We start from the raw sequence: 17,419 nt of genomic DNA, 5'->3' as shown, positions 1-17,419 counted from the left end.
GTCTTCATTGGTAATCCAACCAATGACAACTGAGATTGTAATAATGTTGTAATGTTAAAAGCTGGGACACACCAAACGCGTATGCAGCACGTACACGTGACCACGCGCGTAATGACGCGCGTGAATCCATAGACATGACAGCACGCATTACGTCTACGCAAACGTTCACGTCACGCAAGCGGTATGCCATATCCCATACAGTTCCATACATTACAACGTCATGGTACGCGCTACGTCTACGCTTACGTGCTGCATACGCGTTTGGTGTGTCCCAGCTTTAAGTAATCGCCAACAAGATCAAGTGTGGATCCACCCTTAGAGTAAAAGTAACTGAGAAACATTATCAATATTATAAAATAATATTAAAATGAAATACAATATTACTGTAACATTTCTGAAATAGAAATACAGTTACATATCAGAAATCTGATAAGTATATCTCCAAACACAGTTATCACATCATAATATGACAAATATAAAACTATATGCTAAACTAACTAAACTATGTCAACATACCTATAGTCTGTAAATGCTATTTGAACTAACATAATAATTATAGTAATATCAAGGCTAGAATATACTAAGTAATTTAAAAGTAATTAGGTAGAGTCGGTGGTACATAGCTATTAAAATAAAATTATATTGGCTAGAAAAAGATTTTAAAGTGAAGCTTCATAACACATGTTTAATTGGAGACCTAACTCAGAATAAGTGAAACGTCACGAACGCGGCAATGAAACGCATCTCTTGACCGGGCAATGCGTATATTATCCATACTAATATTATAAATGCGAAAGTGTCTGTCTGTCAGTCTGCTACGTTATCACGGCCCAACCGTTGAACCGATTTTAATGAAAGGTACAGACTTGGGCTACTTTTTATCCCGGAAAATTGAAGAGTTCCTACGGGATTTTAAAAAACCGAAATCCACGCGGGCATCCTCTAGTAGTATTATAAATGTGAAAGTGTGGATGTTTGAATGTTTGTTACTCAATCACGCAAAAACGGCTGAACGGATTTGGATGAAATTTGGCATGCATGTAGCCTTTGACATGGAAAAGAACATAAGCTACTTTTTATCCCGGAAAATCAAAGAGTTCCCACGAGGTTTTGAAAAACGTAAATCCACGCGGACGAAGTCGCGGGCATCAGCTAGTATTAAATAAGTATACAATGTGTATGAAGCTTCACTTCTGTCAGGTGCCCCATGACATATTATTATAATGGTTTTCCTGTTACATGTTAGAACATTTGAATGTACGCGGTAAGTACTTCAAAGTGGAAGTAAAAATGTAGACTGATCTACTCTTCAGAGGTGACATTTCAAACCGCCTTCCCACGGTGCGTGATATTGCGGACGGACGCGGACCAGCTCGCACCGTCGCACCATGGGAAGAGTATTGTTCGTGGTAGTGCAGACATGTCCGACGATCCGCGGATGACAGAATGAAGAAGCCTTGTGCGCCGTGCGTCGGTGTCCGTGGTAGTCCGCACAATCACGCAACGTGGGAAGCCAGTATAACACACCGTTTTGTATAGATCAATCTTGTTCTTTTACAACTGGGGTATGACTATATTTAAAACCGCATAAAACTAAAAAAAAAATGGAATGAAAATTTTTACATATCTACAACTTGGCCCCCTTAAATAATTCTTATTTCATTAAAAAAATCTATACTTCTAAGTATAAAAACATATTTTCGAAACTTACAATAAAAAATAAGTGCAGCCATACATGGACTGCTAGAGCATGCTACCAGTCATTGGCAACTGCTCAAGTTGCTGACAACTGCTTGGTCATTATCAAATCATGATTGCTTCAAGCATTCATGGCTGCTAAGTTAAAAAGCAGTTTATTAATATAAGTGTCTAATTTGGTTGTACACAATCTCTTAACTACATTGCCAGGTCAAAATCTAGTGCTATCCTTTTCCACAGCGAGCATTATGAAAGGGAAAGCAATACATTTTAGACCTGTCATTTTCAGTGGCACAGATATTAGAGCAGGGGTAGGCATTAGAGCTTGAATGGCAAGTAATAGAGAAAATTAGGCATTGACCTTTTTCAAGTAGTTTAAGCAGTGCTTTTGTGCTTCTATGACCTGTACACGACTGGTCATTTAAGTTTAGAAATTGTGTACAACAAAAATCAAAGTTAAAAGTAAGAATATGGCAAACATTAACTTGAAAGAGGTATACAATTTATGTAAACCTAGCAAGTCATTGTGATAAATTCATGCAACATTAAAAATGTAAATAACTATATAACAAATTTTATAGTATTATAATTTCATACGTATTTCTATAGTCAAACTAAACATAAGGAACTTTTATAGGCATAATAGAATTTTGGCATAGATAATAATACTGAACTATGATAAAAAATCGCAAAAAAAATCTCAATAATTACGACGAATTATAAATAAGATCGCAATAAGTGGGAAATGTTTTTAAATGGGATATCTGAACAGTAATAAAATTCTTGTTCACATATTATATTGATTTTGAGTCTAAATCAATATAACTGAACATAGCCTAAATTATATTTACAGCCAAATTAAAATGTAACACTACAAGGTAATCTAGCTAATTCAGTTACAAGCACTAAACTAACAGCAGGTCTAAATCTAGTGCTGTCCCTTTCCACAGGGTGTATTACGAAAGAGATAGAAATGCACCTAGACCTATTATTTAAGTCTAGTTAAGAAATCAATATACAACAGAATTAGCCACAACATAGGTTTTAAGAATGCCTCAATTCTATTAAGTCTATTACACAAAACTTATAAATTTAAACAAAGTAATATAACTATTAAAAATATAAACAAAATAATATAACCTAATAATTTTATTCTTTTGACGCTTCCTCAAAAGCTGCCAACAAATTTCTCCGACACTTACTCTCATCGCTGTACCGTAAACCCCAAATAATATACTCGCCCACATTTAAAGGATCTTCAGAATAACTGACCTGTATTTTACACTTTCGATCCCAATTCATTCCATCTGTACTACAATTATTCCGTGTTCTAGTAAATACTATATACCCATTACATTCTACGGCTAACTTGGGAAGTTGAGCATTCAATTTATCATGTGATGACTCTGAATTGGAAGTACCGCTTGTAGAAGGTAAACAGTCACCCTGACCGCATTCTAAATTCGGTGGGGTTATAGACATAAACTTACGTTTACGTGTAATGATACCATCACCTTTGTGAGTTATATCGTTATTTACATCAGAGATGTCTTTAGTGTTTGTTCCATACTTCTGTAAAATGTGCATGGCCACAATATCGTGAGATTTTGCCCTCTTTTTTATTATGAAGTCATCATCATCATCCTCAGGTTTGCATCCTTCAGCCCACTGTGGACTATGGCCGCCGGAATCCATTCTTCTTTTACCAGATCGCCTTGGAATTCCAATTTCTGGGGAGTGAAGAGGACTGGCCAGAATAGAATCATCTTTTCTGTAAAATAAACATGTTACTTTAGAAATATGATCAAACTAAATTAAATAGTTTAGCAAATAAAAAGGTCAAACAAGATTCAACTTCTAATAAGACAGTTACATGACAGCAATTTTATAGACTGTTCTAGATAGTGACTATCACTTGTGGTTGGGAAGCAGATTTTGGGAATGGGTAAAAAAATTGTAGATTGTAAATGCATGCTGATTTTGTCATGGACTGCAACGTTAGTCTAGTCTAGACAATGCAGTCCATGACAAAAGCAACTACTAGTGGTCATGTCTGTTGAGCCAAAGATAGGTATTGGGGTTATCAGTCAAAAAAACCGGCCAAGTGCGAGTCGGACTCGCGCACCGAGGGTTCCATACTCCGGTATTTTTTGACATTTTGCAAGATAAATCAAAAACTATTATCAATAAAAATCTGTTTTAGAATGTACACGTAGTCCTTTCATATGATACCTCACTTGGTATAGTTATCTTACTTTGAAATTTTAAATACATTTTTTTTAATGATGTAACCACAAATTCAGTTTTTAAATTTATTTCTTTACTTTTGTTATAAGACCTACCTACCTGCCAAATTTGATGATTCTAGGTCAACGGTAAGTACCCTATAGGTTTTCTTGACAGACACGACGGACAGACAGACAGACAGACAACAAAGTGATCCTATAAGGGTTCCGTTTTTCCTTTTGAGGTAAGGAACCCCAAAAAGGTTCCAGTTCTAGCCCAGAGTAGTAAAGTCAGTGCTGTTTCATCCCCATGCCTCCAAAGAGCAAGTAAAGCATTGGCCCACACAGTTGTGCTCTATAATAATATTATTCTGTGCAGTTGGCTAATATTTGTGAATTTGACCATTTGACAAATTTGGTCAGAATATTGTAATTAATTACTAGAATCATCTAGTAATGAATTGCAATATTCTGACCAAATTTGATTTAGTTGATTAAAAATCTTGTGGGAATTCTTTGACTTTCCCAGGCTACTTATGTAGCCTATTTTCTTTTCCTTATATGCAAGGTATATCTGTCTATCATTTATAATATTATAAATTACAGATTAAAATAATATGTATGTATATACTTTATTGCACCACAAAACACAAATGGCAGGTTACAAAAAGGAAACTTAAATTGCAGATACAAAAAGGTGTATCCCTAAAAAGCAATCTCTTCCTGACAACCTTAATGCTAATTTAATATCTGCCTGTTTTAGACAATCATGCAGTGTACAATATACTATATAGGTATATATTTGAAAGGGAAATACAGGCTGACTAACCTGTGAAATTGCTCATGTCTGGTTTGAATCTTATCAATACTTTCAACAGTTGTAAAATCATGCCTTGTACATTGCATGTCATGATTTAAGAAGAAAGACACTTTTTTTCTTGTCTTAATGGTTTTTCCAAACCACTCAAGCATAACTTCATCTGACAAATATAATGATAGATTCTGACGGTCATTGTCAATCATATGCTTGTACCATACAGCAAAGTTTCTAGCAGACTGTTGTTTATTAAATGGTGCTTTTGAGTTGTTATTGGTCTCCCTGATTGAAGGGTTTAGGGCTCTATGGCATTTTCTTTTTGGAGGTGTTTGCGGTTGGCTTGTCATTTTCTGAAAAATATAAATACACAATCAATCAGTCATATTGACTGCAGTTGAAAGACTAACTAATGCCAGCAACTTTTACCTAAAGTGTTTTTAAAAATCCAATCCCAAAAACTCTTTTTTTTACCCTGGACAAAACGATAAAAGACAGTCTGTATTAAGCGAGCAATCTCTTTGCCGAATCCCAACAAAATCAGTTAGCTGTCGAGTTTTAGCAGTATCTCTTGATAGATGTCAGAGTTATCCACCAACTTACAAGAATAGCATGCTAGGTGTGAGCTTGATATAGCATTTTCTTATTAGAACAAGATAAAGTTGAAAACTAAAACAGACTGTGATCATCTTAATAAACACTGAAATAATATAGTAAAATAGTTTTTCTGTCGCTTGGTATATTTTATTGTTGTAGTACATTTATATTTATGAACTCTTCTTTTCTTTCATTTGACATCTCACTTGATACAATAACCAAAAAAAAATTTTGTAGACCCCCACTTTTTTTCATGTAACATCCGCTAGTTCAATTTTTTTCGTATAAATTGTAGTCTATGCCGGACCTTTACGAAGAATTGATTGACACCTCATTCATCAAAATCGGCCCAGTAGTTTAGGCGATACGGTGGAACACACAGAATCTAGATATAAACATACATACATAGACAGCTAAAATCACAACCCTTCCTTTTGGCTTTGCCGCAGTCGACGGGTAAAAATGCTTAGCCAGCAATTGAACCTACTAGAGGAGAGTTACAAATATATGGGACTTACATTTATCGCCGAGTATTTCCACAACCTTTTGCGAGCTTTTTGCTGAATTAGCTAAACTCAAACGCAGTTCTTTAAGACGACTCTCACTTTCAGCAATATACGCCGTTATAGACAAATTAATCTCCAATAACTCTTTATGCAAGGTTGTTACGTTTTGAGAATTCGCGAAAATATTTTCTAGAAGACAAACAATAAATTCGCATCAGTACAAAAGTAACAAAAGAACGAATTGAGTTTCGATTTTCAAACAAACATAACCTCTCACCTAAACACTTTGCAGCTTCCAACGCGAAATGTTCACGGTTCAAATCGTCAAAGGTTGTTGAATTCATCTTACGTTTGCCGAAACAATTAGAACAACATACGCAAGTTTTGGGAATTGGGTTTAAATCACGATTTTAAATAAAATATCGAATTCAAAAAGTTTCGGATTGTTTCAAAAATAAAACAGTTTGACAGTGACAAGCGTCGTTAACACAGACGAATTACCAATCGTCTTGGTTTTCTAATGGGTCTTCTATGCTATTGGACTATTGGAACTTGTAAGTGTAGTCTTAGCTTTATAAACGCAGGTTTGTCTATGAATAAGTTAAGGTATTCGTCCACAGGCACTAACGAATCGAGCCGAATAAAATTCCAATATTGTCAACAGATTTCATCGCAACAATCATCAAGACAAGATGTAGTTTTTTTTTTTTTTAATTAGTCCTTTTTATCAAACAAAGCCGACTCGCGCAGACACCTAGTTAAACCCTTATCTAGGTAACTAGGTACTAGGTAGGTACTTTTGTAAACATCATAAAATATGCGAAAGACGTGCGAAAATGTGTCTTTTGTCTGTCTGTTAGCTTTTCACGGCCGCCTAAATCGGCGGCCGTGAAAAGCTAACAGACAGACGACGGCGTGGATCTATGTTTTTAAAACATAGATCCACGCCGACGAAGTTGCGGGTATCGTCTAGTTAGTTAAAAATAAAACTTCGTGAATTTCTTCTTAGATCTATTCTTTAATGATTTGATGGAAAAGTCTGATAACTAGGTACCTAGTAATTTGTTAACTTTTAAAGTAAAAATATTTAGTTATGAATGAAAATGTACGAAATAGGATTAGATAAGATGGTCAGAAAATAGATTGAATAAAATTATATCACAGTTAATTTACTTAAGCGTTAGTAATAAATAATTATGAATACCTATGTAATAAACATGTAATAAATAAACTTTTAAAATTAGAACTCATTACACAATATTTTTTGCATGACCCAATTACATTCGATCCATAGACAATGTTTTAATTACGAGAACGAGCATTGGGCTAGCACTAGGCGCGCTTCCTTGGGAGTGGTGACATGTCGAACCAATCTACTGCGTTCGTGTGATCATTGACTTCGGCCATTGGTCTATCCTTTGTCAACCAATCATTGGAAAACCAGTGAGAAATATCCAATGTAAGTTCACTTTATTTGACGATTATTACTTTGCGATGGCTGAGCCGGTGTTTGTATTTATTAAAAGTTTCAGGTTTCAGTGTAAAGTTTTCTCGATGTCTGATGGAATTACATGAAAAGCAGCCATTTTGTCATACGTCCGCATCGTTGGCCTAGGGCGCATGACGTATGACTTAATTTTCTGATAAAATTTTCCAGGATTTTCCGTGCCACACACAATAACTTTAATTTTTGTGATAAGGTTTTAAATATAGAACAAATTTTTATACACGTATGTTTGTATGCTAAAACTTATTGACCAAGTTTCCAATTCCAGTCCAATTAAAATTTAAAAAAATAATAAATTGAAAAAAATTAAATTTTTCATTATTTACAGTAAACAATCATGGAGCATACTCAAATCCAGACTGATGGTGGTCAGGTAATGACCATCAATGGGCAACAGCTGCAGGTTTTGCAGATGAACAACAGTCCACATATGATCCAAGGTCCTAATGGACAGCAAATTGTGATCCATGCTATACCATCCACTGGGCCTACTATACAGGTACATATAATATGAATAAGTATACCTAATACTGCCTTTATAACGGTCAAGTGTTCTGAGGAGTTGTTGCACCTTATTCCACCCTATTTTCACATCACAAGGATACATCTTAACATGTTATCAAGACCAAAACAGGAAGAACTCACTGCAAAAGTTAATCTATACTAATATTATAAAGAGGAAACCTTTGTATTTTTGTATGTTTGTATTGAATAGGCTCAAAAACTACTGGACCGATTTCAAAATTTCTTTTACCATTACTTAGAGGGATTCTTCCGAATCCGTATAGGCTATATTTTATCCCGGAAAATAGAAAAAATAAATGTCCACCCGTGCGAAGCCGGGGCGGGTTGCTAGTACTTAAATAAAATAATTTTATTGAAGGTCAGGGACCCATATAAAACATTTACTACAGTCAGAATATTTTAAAATGATTAAATAATTCAAAATATGTGTATAAAAATTCATATAAAATTAAGATCATTTCAAAATGAATAGTCATTTACGTTAGTGTGAATAACCCTTAGCCAGTGTTTGCAAAACACATCATCAGGGGATGCCTGTGCGAAGACTTTGATACATTTTGCAATATTTTTTGACCATCTGAATCTAGCCTTGGCTCACCTGCATTTTGTATTTTCATGCTATCAGATTGGAACACCACAAATCCAGGTCGTAGTATCACTTTTTATAATGCTTAACATTTTTATTTTGTCCGCTTTTTAAAACACATTTAAAAGAGAATACTTCTTACTTCTCTTTTTAACCCCCGACCCAAAAAGAAGGGTGTTATAAGTTTGACGTGTGTATCTGTCTGTGGCATCGTAGCGCCTAAACGAATGAACCGATTTTAATTTAGTTTTTTTTGTTTGAAAGGTGGCTTGATCGAGAGTGTTCTTAGCTATAATCTAAAAAAATTGGTTCAGCCGTTTAAGAGTTATCAGCTCTTTTCTAGTTTTCTTGTAGAAAAGAAGGTTAGATAACCGTTAGGTTCATAATATTATGTCAATAGACAAATGTCAAGCTGTCAAGATGGACGTTGCCTAAATACATAATTATTTATTTGAAAATGATGTTTTGGAAAACTCAAATACTTTGGATCGTCGGGGGTGTTATAAATTTTTAATTTACACTTGTTCCATTTTCTTCCCCGCATTACTTCTTCTAATAGTAATAATGATCTGTAGTATAGGCTACAGCTTACATTACAGATCATTATCACGGTATGCAACAGGAAATATTGCACATGGAACTTTAGAAAGAGATTTCTAGTCTGTCTCAAAGACAGAGACAACACTCTACGAAACCGTTATCTTATGCTAAAGTTTGCTGTACAATATTTTCTGCAGAGTACTGTACTTTAGTAAGTAATAAGTGAAAAAGGTGGTATCTTGAGTAATTTTTTACTTATTAATTACATGTTCTAATAGTAATAATGATCTGCAGATGTAGTCTTGAATTTTTCACATATTAATTACTCAAACTTACATTCTAATAGTAATAACAATCTGTTGGTGGCATCTTGAACAATTTTTCAATATGAATAATTTACTTGTTCTAATAGCAAAAATGATCTGTAGGTGGCGACACCTGGTGGTCAACAAATACAACAGTTACAAGTCCTGCCACTGTCCAGCCTTCAAGGTGAACTACCATTTTATTTTATTTAACTTCATTGAATACTTTATTGCACACAGTAAAGAATATAGTTAATAAGCATAAGTATGATACACAAGACTTAGAATAAAAAGATTCGAAAAGAATATCTGCTAAGTTACTTGCCGACTCTTCTCAGTAGAATCTCCATTCCGATCTGGTAGTGGCATTGCAGATGTAACATAATAAATAATACATTTTGTTTTTATGCAATAGAGATACAGAAAGATGATGTTATTTAGCATAAAAAAAATTTCATATAAAATTGTATATAAGTAGTATTTGACTTAGATAATTTTCTTCAAATAATTAAAACTGATTTCATGTTCAGGAGCTAGCAGCAGCATTCAGCCTATGCAGCTGGTCCAAACGCCGGACGGACAGACATACATCTATCAACCCACTGCCAGCGCACCCCAGCCACAAATTGATCAACACCAAATTATTCATCAGCCTGGTAAGGTTCTTTTTGAACATTATAGAGAAATAGAGCCTCAGTTGCTCAACGGTTGAAGAGCAGACTGAATACCGAAAGGTTGGCGGTTCAAACCCCACCCGTTGCGCTATTGTCGTACCTACTCATAGCACAAGCTTAAAGCTTAATTGGAGGGGAAAGGGGAATATAGGTCATGAATAGCATGACAATATTTTTTATTAAAAAAAAGGAATTATGGAGAATTGGGATGATGAATCAGTTATTAAAAAATAAAAATGTTACTAACTATAGGTACTCTCATAAACCTGAACGGCAACCTCGTGCAAGTGGCGGGAGTGGGCAGCGCGGTGCAGCCGCAGCAAATTGTTAACCAACCCAACATTGTTATGGTAATTACTAATTACTCTCTATTTACTATTCTCTATCATTGCACAAAATAAAACCTGTGTTTGATAATTAATCTCTAATCAAATAAATTTCTTTGACTTGTAGATGTAGATTGTAGAATGTAGATACCAGATGCATGCTATTAAAAACTGATTCTTAATTCAATTTTCCCAAGTGACAAATGTACTTCCAGATGATCATTATGATGATTATAATGTCGAAAGGGTCAAACTGAATAAATAGTTAATTTTCAGTAAAATAATTTTTAAATTTATTTCCTAGATAAACCTAAATTATTTTCCAGATTAATAAATTCATTCAATAGATTCTAAATTAATTAATTTCCAGATGATATATTAATTTAGTTTCAAAATTAATTTTAAATTCTAAATTAACTTTCAGATAATAAATTCATTACGGGATGATATAATTACATAATTATCATCTCAAAATTAATTTCAGGCTTGATAAATTAATTTCCAAATATGAAATGAATTGCCAGATGGTGAACAATAGCGGTGCCACGGCCGCCGCCACGTCCTCAGAAGGCGCCACGTCCTCAGCCGCGGGCTCCGACGAGGAACCGCTGTTGTACGTCAACGCCAGGCAATACAAGAGGATCCTCAAGAGGCGCGCCGCCCGCGCCAAGTTGCACGAACTGGGGAAAATACCCAAAGAAAGGCCTGTAAGTATTGAAAAGTCATATCCTCGGCATCAGCAAAGCCGTGCCGCCATTTACTGGCAACGCCGTATTCCACTGCTACAATTGTAAATGATTACTGTATTGTAAAGTCAAAGTCAAAATCATTTATTCAAAGTAAGTACTGTTGTACTCCTTTTGATGGTCGGAATCGTTATATTTGTACGAGTGGTAATAATTAATTACGTAACTTAAAACTAAAGCGACGAGGGTTCCAAACGCGCCCAAGTCTGAGAAGAGCCCACTACAAACTCAGAATTGTGTTGTATTTGTAATTGTGAATGAAAAGGTTATTCAGGACACTCAAGCAGATGCATAAAAACGTGGCTAAAACACCTTATGAATAGAATAGAATATATTTTTATTCAAGTAAACTTTTACAAGTGCTTTTGAATGCAGTATGCCTAATGCACATACACAAAACATAAGCGCTGGCACATCATACTTGCTAGCAGGTCTCAATTTTTTTTTTCTTTCAGAAATACCTACATGAGTCCAGGCATAGACACGCAATGAACAGGATCAGGGGTGAAGGCGGAAGGTTTAACGCTGGAAGTAGAAAGTGAGTATGATTTATCCACATTATTTCTTAACAAGATAATGTCCGCGACTTTGTTCGCGTGTATTGAGGCTTTTTAAAATTCCTGTAAAATTTCTTCGATTTTCCGGGATAAAAAGTTGCCTATGTCAATTTACGGGACGCAAGCTACCTCTGAAGCAAACATATAAATCGGATAAACGGATGGACCTTTAAGAATCCCGTGGGATCTCTTTGATATTCCGGGATAAAAAGTCGCCTATATCCGTGACCAGCAGATAAGCCCACTACTGAGCACGGGACTCCTCTCATAATGAGGAAAGTTTAAGCCACAGTTCCGATTAGCAGACTTCAAGACATCTTCAGGTTTCTTCACGTTTTCAAACAACATTTTACAGTGTTTAAATGCCTTCTCTTCTCTTCCTGCTCGTCTTCCGTTCTCTTTCTCCTTCGTCTGTTGTACATGATGCCTCATCTCATCTGGTGGCAGAAAGGGCCTGGCTCATTTTTTGCGCAAAGAATCAGCCTGGCTGTCCAGCGTGCAGCCTATGCGCCTAACTACTATTGGGTTAGGTACAATACAAAATATCCGTGTATGTACCTACATGTTACTTATTTTTTCTTTTAGAAATATGGAGAGAATGGAACATATGGAACACATGGAAAACACTGAAAGCAATTCTACCCAAAAGTTGATGGAGGATATCAAACCAGAAACTGTTTCCATCACCATTATTCAGGTACCGAATATTTTCTCTTCTCATCTCCCTAGTATCAAGACAGACAGGTCTGCATTTGGACTGCAAGCCAATAGCCAATTTAAACCAAGCGAGAAAAAATCTAAAAATGTATAAACAAGATAGGATAAGCACTAAACAATCGAAAAATGTCAATTTCTGTCTATAAAATTAAATAATGTTTTTTTTTTAATTTCACTTTTTTTATCTATATGTACTACAAATATTCGAAACGCACGAAACTATAGTCACCATGATGAATTCCGACTAACGTCACATGGAGTGTAGTTGTATTTCACTAAGGAAAGACTGTGTGCCCAAGACGAAAACAGCATAACCCCTGCGTTAAATACTCTACTTTTCACACCTCGCGAGACAATAAAATCAACACCACAATATAACGTTTGGGAGCTAAGATTTGGAGAGAATTTTCAATAATCTTTGTGGTTCATGCTTCGCGAGTGACAGGACTCCATCACTCATCGAAGCAAGATAGCAATATTTGAGTGAACTAAAACCCATACAACAGATTTTTTTTGGATAAGGATGTGGATGTTCCATTCGTTGTACTATTTTTGATTGTCGATTGTGGTATTTGTAAGATAATTATGTAATTATTGGTGACTAGCTGATTCCCGCGAATTCGTCCGCGTGGATTTACGTTTTTCAAAATCCCGCGGAACTATGTCCGTCCCCGGGATATAAGCTAACCCTGTACCAAATTTCGTTAGAATTAGTTAAACTGTTGGGCCGTGAAAATGTAGCAGACAGACAGACACACTTTCGCATTAATAATATTAGTATGGAGGATATTAGTATAATTAATTACGTAAACTTAAAACTAAATCCAATCGCGTCCAGGTGTGAGAAGAGCCCTTTAAATAACAGATCTTGTATATATCAGAATAATATAAGACATTGTCAAGTGAGTGGTGTGAAAATGAATTTCTTTTTCATGTAGGACAGCCCGCGTCCGTTATGATAAGTCAAGACTACCACTCTATCACCAGATGAAGCTGTAACAAGCTTTCATAAGCTTTGATGATTCCTGGTATGTGGATTGTGTGTATCACTTATACAACTTCATCGCAACTTCATCCCCATTCCTAGCAAAAATTTACAGTCCAAATGCAGTCTGTCTGTTAAGCTTTACATCCTTAAGTTGAAATCTATAGAGCTCACTTTGATTTTGTTTAGACTTAAGAGGGGTCTCTCCGTCACTCACTTCATACAAACGTAGTTCCAATTTCATTTGAATATTAAGCAACCAAAGTCCATGAAATTTTGCAGACATATTCTAGAAACTAATATTGATTAGATTGCCAGATTGCTGTTAAAATATTCGGTTTCAAAGTTACGCGGTCTCAAAAATTTACATACAAATCTTTGAGCCCCTGTAATTTTAAAACTACATATTTTTAGAAACATCTAAAACACCACAGACACAGATATTAGTTTCTAGAATATGTATGTAAAATTTCATGGACTTTGGTTGGACTTGGTTTGGTTGATTCATGGGCTTTGGACATGGATATTCAAATGAAATTGGAACTACGATTGTATGAAGCGAGTGACGGAGAGAGCCCTGTTAAGTTTCAGTTACAACAAGACAGATTTATATAAATGTATAATAATAAATAATATAATTTATATAAATTGATCAAGTGATCAATTTGAATACGCAATAAAAGACTTGATTCGCATTAGTCTATGTATTCGCTCGTTTCTGGTAAACTTGATTTTTAATGCGTTTTTGGCCAATTATGGTGGAAACCGCATTAAACAGAACTGTTTATAGACCGTGAGGAAAAAGTAACAAAGAACAATGCCGAACCTTATATGAAAATTATGCTAATCTTGCGTTCATAACAAAATCATCAGTAAAACAGAAATATTATCTAAATTATGTACGCGGATACAGGCGCTTATTCATACTTATGTTGTAAATGCAAAAGTGTGTCTGTCTAGACTCTAAAAGTTACCACGGAATTTTAAAAACCTAAATCTATGCACTATGCAGACAAAGTCGCGGGCATCATTTAACTTTTCATAAAATTGAAGAACTGTATACGGCGAAAAGTTATTGAACCGTTTTGATGGTTATCTAATAATAGCTAATGAATAAACTATTTTCCTTTTTACTGACTTCCGAAAAAGGAGGATGTTCTCGGTCCGGTGCGTATTTTTTATTTATTTAATGTATGTAAGTAGTGTCATGGACAAAATTCATCCATTTTTTTGCCTTGAATGCCGATTTTTAATAATAATCTCAATATTTTAGGACGGGGAAGAGTTACAAGAGAACTCAAACACTTGGCGGAGACTCGCTCCCCAGCCGTTGGCGTCCACATAGCAGATCATGCACTATAGACATCAGTGAACCATCTGAATCGCCAATATCTAGTGAAGGAGCAGATATTTTGTGAAGAATCTGTGAAAAGTTGTGAAAAACAAAACAGTGATGTATAAAATAGTGTACGTTTCACGAATATTGGAAAGGTAAACGGGCACTTTAGTATGGAAACCATACCCACGACAAAATCAATAGTATGTAATCCAATACAGTTCTGATCTACAATCACATAGGTTGCGTTGTTGTGGGGAACCACGAAGAAATTGAAAAATTTTGGTATATGAAAATGTTTAGTACACCATACCCTGACTTGTCATTGACATCTGAGTGAAACCACCTGCTTCATTTTATTAGTGTGTATAGGTGTGTGACACAGAAACACAAGAAAAACTAACTTATTTTATACAAGAGAATGCCCGCGACTTCGTCCGCGTGGATTTAGGTTTTTGAAGATCCCATGGGAACTCTTTAATTTTCCGGGATAAAAAGTAGTCTATGTCCATCCCCGGGATATAAGCTAACTCTGTACCAAATTTCGTCAAAATCGGTTAAACTGTTGGGCCGTGAAAAGGTAGCAGACAGACAGACACACTTTCGCATTTATAATATTAGTATGGATTAACTGTGACGGTCGCTCAATACGAGAGTGCAATGATGTGACTAATATGTGATTACGTGGCTCATTCGTGTGCTATTGCACATGGTAATTGAATTATTTTTCAATAATTTTTATACAATGAAAGAAAAAATATCGATTGACTTATATTCATTCGTAATATTTAATAACATTCGCCATCAATTATGAATCAAATATTTATATAATATACTGAAAGTATGCAATATTAATTATCTTTGATTTCAAACTATTTTGTTTCATAACCGCCACTTTCAGATCAGATTATGCCCGTTTACCTTTGGATTGTGTTGCGCACGTTTGGATTGCGCAAAAAGGGTGACGGGCGCAGAAATTGTGCGCAAGCTTTGTTCCTAACTGCACTCTAAAATAGACTATAGGGTAGTTTCAATTTTTCTGGCACTACCATACCGCCGTCCTATTTCTAGAAAGTGGTTAACTGCAAAAGTAGCAGTTATTGAGTTCCCACCAAAAACACGGGAGTTTTCAAAAACTTATTTGTACCAAAGCTCAAAATTATAACATAAACATTAAAAGGACATTCACAAGCACATAACTTATCTCTTTGGAGACTTCTTTGACCATCGTCCTGTATAGAATTTTTTTGAGAAACATCAGTTTTTCCAAATCTCCATGTTTTTTGGTGATAACTCAAAAACTGGTTTTTAGAAATAGGCAGCATACTACGAGTATAGGGTCTCGATGAGATAACGAATAAATGGTGTAATTACATGAAATAAGATTTTATAGGAAGAGGATAAAAACTGAATGTGAAAGTTGTCGAAATTTTACTATAATTGTTGTTCGAAATCACGAAGTTTGGACTCAAATGATGATGAAATGAGTTTGTATTCAGTGATCGAAATAACGAACTTTGGACTCAATTTTTAATCGAAATGGCGAACTTTGGACTCAATTTTCAATCAAGCCCAGTTTTAGGCTGTTTTGCCTGGTTATGACTTCTTTGTAAATAGTGGGCCAAAAATGTCCACATAAAAGTATTTTAATCAGAAGTGTAATTACACCTTTTTGTTCGTCAGCTCTTCATAGACTGTTATAGCATAGCTGCTAGTGTATGAGATAAATGGGTTAAATACCTGCAGGTACCAGGTTTGATTCTCGTTTTTGTTTTATGTAAGTACCATAATATATTGTAATTTTGCTTAATATCTTAATACCTAAATGATTTTTAATCAAGCAACTTTAAATTATTGAGTTTGTAATGGAATAATATTTTGGTTATTGTACATAAATATTTTGTACACTATCATTATTATTATTGACATCTGTACTGGTTTTTTTTTACATTTGTTACTATAAGTTAATTTGAAATTAATTGTTACTTTTATTACTGGGTTGTTATACTGGCAAGGTATTTGGATTGTTTTAACCGACTTCCAATTTGGCGCGTATTTTTTAAAAGTTGTGTTAAAGAATCAACTATGTATTAAATATCATTCTAATTTGTAAATAAAAATTAATATAAATAATATATAATATCTCCCACAATCATTAATTTGCGGCTATTATTTGACTGATAGGTATATTCTTAAAGAAATATTTATTATTTATAATGGTGCATCCACACTGCAGCTTTCTGTGGAGCAATAAAAAAAATAAAAAATATTTTGCAACATCGATAATATAACATTAAGAAATTAACGATCTTTCTGTAATTCGTCGTTAGCCAGTAACACTTAGAAATGTTGTTGTTCTCAAAGTAACTGTGATGTGGATATACCTTTAAATTTTATTTTTATTTATTATTAATTTGGTAGGTATTTTGTAAGGTGTTGTTTGATGTAAAATAATGTAAATATTTTTTGTATGACATTAAGATTAAATTGATGTATTGACATTTTTTATTGCAAAGTACAAAATATACATATTGCACAAGATTATTTTCTTTTATTTTCTTAAGAATTTAAACCTCTGGAGTTATCCTTAGCAAAATCCAAAATATTTTTATTCAATTAGACTTACAAGTGCTTTTGAATCGTCAAGAGCATCTATCACTGGTTCGGAATGCTCCTCCTACCGAGATGAACCAGCAAGAAACTCAACGGTTGCTCTTCAGTTTGCAGTTTAAAGGTCCCAATGCATTTGAACTGCGTTGCGCGGCGCGGCCAATA

The 17,419-nt window shown here is 34.7% G+C and overlaps 2 protein-coding genes across 9 annotated transcripts; one reads left to right on the top strand and one right to left on the bottom strand.

Annotated features, from left to right (window-relative positions):
• Positions 1-979: 979 nt before the first annotated feature.
• On the bottom strand, positions 980-6,304 carry LOC123876188. Its single transcript, XM_045922362.1, has 4 exons — positions 6,118-6,304; positions 5,853-6,029; positions 4,753-5,090; positions 980-3,469 (listed from the first exon to the last, which is right to left on the bottom strand). The coding sequence occupies exons 3-4, from the start codon at positions 5,085-5,087 to the stop codon at positions 2,848-2,850; spliced, it is 957 nt and encodes a 318-aa protein (XP_045778318.1). The 5' UTR covers positions 5,088-5,090; positions 5,853-6,029; positions 6,118-6,304; the 3' UTR covers positions 980-2,847.
• Positions 6,305-7,152: 848 nt separating this feature from the next.
• On the top strand, positions 7,153-17,185 carry LOC123876189 (nuclear transcription factor Y subunit alpha). Of its 8 annotated transcripts, none has more exons than XR_006798277.1 (11): positions 7,153-7,299; positions 7,676-7,846; positions 8,498-8,521; positions 9,427-9,490; positions 9,834-9,959; positions 10,230-10,327; positions 10,828-11,010; positions 11,505-11,587; positions 12,192-12,303; positions 13,262-13,351; positions 14,582-17,185. XR_006798277.1 is itself a non-coding variant. In XM_045922366.1 (11 exons), exons 2-11 carry the CDS (start codon positions 7,685-7,687, stop codon positions 14,651-14,653), a joined length of 939 nt encoding a protein of 312 aa, XP_045778322.1. In that variant the 5' UTR covers positions 7,153-7,299; positions 7,676-7,684; the 3' UTR covers positions 14,654-17,185. The 8 variants fall into 8 exon arrangements, 7 of the variants coding, with proteins under 7 accessions (XP_045778322.1, XP_045778319.1, XP_045778324.1 ...); XM_045922366.1 differs by lacking the exon at positions 13,262-13,351 and adding an exon at positions 14,458-14,475 and having other exon boundaries at positions 8,498-8,518; XM_045922363.1 differs by lacking the exon at positions 13,262-13,351 and adding an exon at positions 14,458-14,475.
• Positions 17,186-17,419: the final 234 nt, after the last annotated feature.

The sequence above is a fragment of the Maniola jurtina genome, chromosome 21, assembly GCF_905333055.1.
Source record: "Maniola jurtina chromosome 21, ilManJurt1.1, whole genome shotgun sequence".
NCBI lineage: Eukaryota > Metazoa > Arthropoda > Insecta > Lepidoptera > Nymphalidae > Maniola > Maniola jurtina.
This window is presented reverse-complemented; position numbering and strand designations above follow the sequence as displayed.

Bases quoted from the DNA above. Each gene is read 5' to 3' on its own strand.
- LOC123876188 (XM_045922362.1), bottom strand. From the start codon at position 5,087: ATGACAAGCCAACCGCAAACACCTCCAAAAAGAAAATGCCATAGAGCC. The intron at 3,470-4,752 runs GTTAGTCAGCCT...TTTATTTTACAG, and splicing joins AGACATGAGCAATTTCACAG to AAAAGATGATTCTATTCTGG.
- LOC123876189 (XM_045922363.1), top strand. From the start codon at position 7,685: ATGGAGCATACTCAAATCCAGACTGATGGTGGTCAGGTAATGACCATC. The intron at 9,491-9,833 runs GTGAACTACCAT...TTTCATGTTCAG, and splicing joins GCCACTGTCCAGCCTTCAAG to GAGCTAGCAGCAGCATTCAG. The intron at 10,328-10,827 runs GTAATTACTAAT...ATGAATTGCCAG, and splicing joins ACCAACCCAACATTGTTATG to ATGGTGAACAATAGCGGTGC.